Source organism: Nuphar pumila, chromosome 8 (genome assembly GCF_984573655.1).
Source record: "Nuphar pumila chromosome 8, dmNupPumi1.hap1.1, whole genome shotgun sequence".
NCBI lineage: Eukaryota > Viridiplantae > Streptophyta > Magnoliopsida > Nymphaeales > Nymphaeaceae > Nuphar > Nuphar pumila.
The window spans coordinates 112,379,018-112,381,767 of NC_143256.1; the positions used below are offsets into that span (position 1 = coordinate 112,379,018).

Below are 2,750 nucleotides of genomic sequence, written 5' to 3' on the forward strand. Positions count from 1 at the left end.
ATAGGAAAGATTTATGTGACCATTTACACGTATAGTATTCTTCGGCAGACTCCTGCGCCTTGCCTTCTATTTACAAGAGAGAAAAGAGAAAGGAAATACTTTTTTTGTTCTTATGCCTACTGTTATCTGACTCTGATCACATGGTTCACCTGTGTTGACCTTCAAGATGGTATTCTTTCCTCCTATTTTTTCCTTTTGTACTTTCCTTTTCCATCTTTCTTTTTCAGTTTTTGGGCAACGTCAAATCAAAATGGAGCCCTGTGAGGAATGCCCTTTCTCCTCCCTATTCTGTAGTTTGTGATCGGTGGAGTTGCAGGAGAGATGACTCTGGTGAAAATGGCAGCCTCATCGCCAGAACTCGAGTACTTGTCCCCACCTCTGATCCCATCCAGGGATGAAACTACTCTTTTATCGTCGATGAATCGATTAAACGCGGCCTCCATCTTCAACTTCTTTGGCGTAGATGAGTCCTCTGATTCTGACCCCCATGCTCCATCTCTGTTCTGCTTTGGCTTGAGGGCAAATGTGAGTGTGGGGTCCCCCTTGATCCCTCCAAGCTGATGCCACCACATTGAAACTTCCAAAATTCAAGACCACTCCATCGAAGAGAACGCTCAAAACAAGAAAAAGAAATGCTCATCCTCCAACAAAGCTCAAATTCTATGGCAAACTTAAAGACTCTTCAAAATTCAGATAAGAAGATCAGCTAGAAAAGCAATTGGGCATTTGAATGCATCAAACAAGTCAACTAGAAGCACCAAAATCATGAGCTAAAACTATTTAACATGAAGAATTTGTGATCAAGAAATTCCATCTCGGTGCATTACACGAAATGCTAATACTCAACATGGGTACCCCTTATTTCAACAAAACAGATAAAAACCATGAAAATTTTTCAACGACCCAACACAAAGCAAGCTACAAGAAGAATTAGGTATCGACTATTTCAACAAAAATGACACTAGAAACACTATAGTTCACAAAATTCGTAGCCAACCTATTACATACAAGATTGAGACGAGAAATGGGCATAGACTATTAAAGAAGTTTGATCAGAACAGGAAACAGAGAAGGAAATAAAATGGGTGGGGGGAGAAATGCAGACTTACTTTGCACCCAATGGAGCAGAACCTGTGAGAGTCAAGAAGACTCCTGTAACAGATCTCACATGTGTTGGTCACGCCTTTCCCTGGCCTCGGTTGTGGCCTCTCGTTGAGGAAAACAATCTTCGCACTGTTAATGATGTAGGTCTGCACCCCTGTTATGTCGAGCACTTTCTGAATCTCCGCGACCCGAATCACATTATGGTAGGAAGATCTCCGTATCTGTTTCAAATTCCCCCGCCATATTAGTCGCACTCACTCTTTCCACCATAAGAATCGAACAAAAGGAAAGAAGAAACAATTTGATAAAGAAGTAGCAATCAAGCAGAGGTCTAACCTGAACAGTGTGATGGTCTTTATGATTGGTAAGACAGTAGGAACAAAGAGCATTGCCCATACAATCAAGGCAGTACATATTGCACTCACTTTTACTCGAGTCCGCATGGATTCTGCAAGGAACAAAGAAGCTTGTCTTCAACATAGGCACCAGCCATGGAGGCCCAATATCCTCACTCGCCACCCTTATCATCGGACCGACCTATTTCAAACACCCCAACAACAGAGAGAACCAACAATGAAACAAATCCCCAAAAGTCAGAAAACAACATATTAAAAACCAATCTTTCGATGACTTACCATCACTTTCTTTGATGTTGTGTTCCTATCCTCTGCCTATTCTCTATAGCCTTTAGCCAGCTTGCTGTTATGGAGTTTGCGGGATTAAAATTGAAAGGAAAGAATGGGAACAATATGAATTCTTGATCCTCCCCCCACCCTCTCTCTCTCTCTCTCTCTCTCTCTCTCTATAGTTAAGAGGTCGTAAAGAAGACAGAGACACTGATTATAGACATACACGATGGAGAAAAGAGGAGAGGCAATTTAAAAGGAAACCCCCCACTTTCAGATAGTTTTAAATAGAAAGACAGGACCCCAAATGGAAGCCCAATAACCTATTAGATATGGTTCTTATTTCGACCCGGCATGTAAAGTCTGCCGCCCTCTCCACTCCTCTCTTCAACGGAGTGAAAGAAAAAGAAGGGTTGAAACTTTTTAGAATCCTAAAAAAAAAAAAATATATATATATATATATATATATATAGTAATCCCTATCATCAAACACACAAAGTGTTTGATGACATTGGACCCTTTTCTACCGTTGATCCCGCGCTGATCAGGTGCTAATTTTTGTTTGCGCTAAATGATGCTTTAGCGTTATTTTCCGCCCAGACCTTTAGCGGTGGTCGCGATCGCCGCTAAACGTAAAAATAAAAAAAGAAAATCGGACGTGCCCAACGTGTTTGACCCCTGTTCCACGATTGGTCGTTCGATGATACGCCCAATTGTATATATATATACATACACAAATAGTGTAAGACCGGACCCCTAGGGTCAAACGTGGTGCTGTTTTTTTTTTTTTTTCGGCAAGGGTTCTTCATCAATGTGAAGTTTACCAGTTTAGGTTGCTGATGGATGTGCTTCCTAGCTAGCAACTTAAGAAAGAGGACGAGTGTAGCCTGCGGTGGAAAAACTCTATCAAGGGTCATTTATCCATAAATCATGCTCCAGTGCACTTATTTATTTTTTTTATTATCAATGATTTTTATAAATTAAAAAAGAAAAGTAAAAGTAATAGTGACTGATTGTGCT

The 2,750-nt window shown here is 40.7% G+C and overlaps 1 protein-coding gene across 1 annotated transcript; it reads right to left on the bottom strand.

The window, feature by feature from the left end:
- Positions 1 to 215: 215 nt before the first annotated feature.
- On the bottom strand, positions 216 to 1,881 carry LOC149830242 (protein RGF1 INDUCIBLE TRANSCRIPTION FACTOR 1-like). The gene is made up of 4 exons (XM_090015757.1): positions 1,740 to 1,881; positions 1,441 to 1,641; positions 1,110 to 1,325; positions 216 to 557 (listed from the first exon to the last, which is right to left on the bottom strand). Exons 1-4 carry the CDS (start codon positions 1,740 to 1,742, stop codon positions 246 to 248), a joined length of 732 nt encoding a protein of 243 aa, XP_089871883.1. The 5' UTR covers positions 1,743 to 1,881; the 3' UTR covers positions 216 to 245.
- Between the last annotated feature and the right edge of the window lie 869 nt (positions 1,882 to 2,750).

Excerpts from the sequence above, each read along its gene's own strand:
- LOC149830242 (XM_090015757.1), bottom strand. Across the intron at positions 1,326-1,440 it reads AAGACCATCACACTGTTCAG|ATACGGAGATCTTCCTACCA; the intron begins GTTAGACCTCTG and ends AATTTGAAACAG. Across the intron at positions 558-1,109 it reads TCTGCTCCATTGGGTGCAAA|CTTGGAGGGATCAAGGGGGA; the intron begins GTAAGTCTGCAT and ends TGGTGGCATCAG.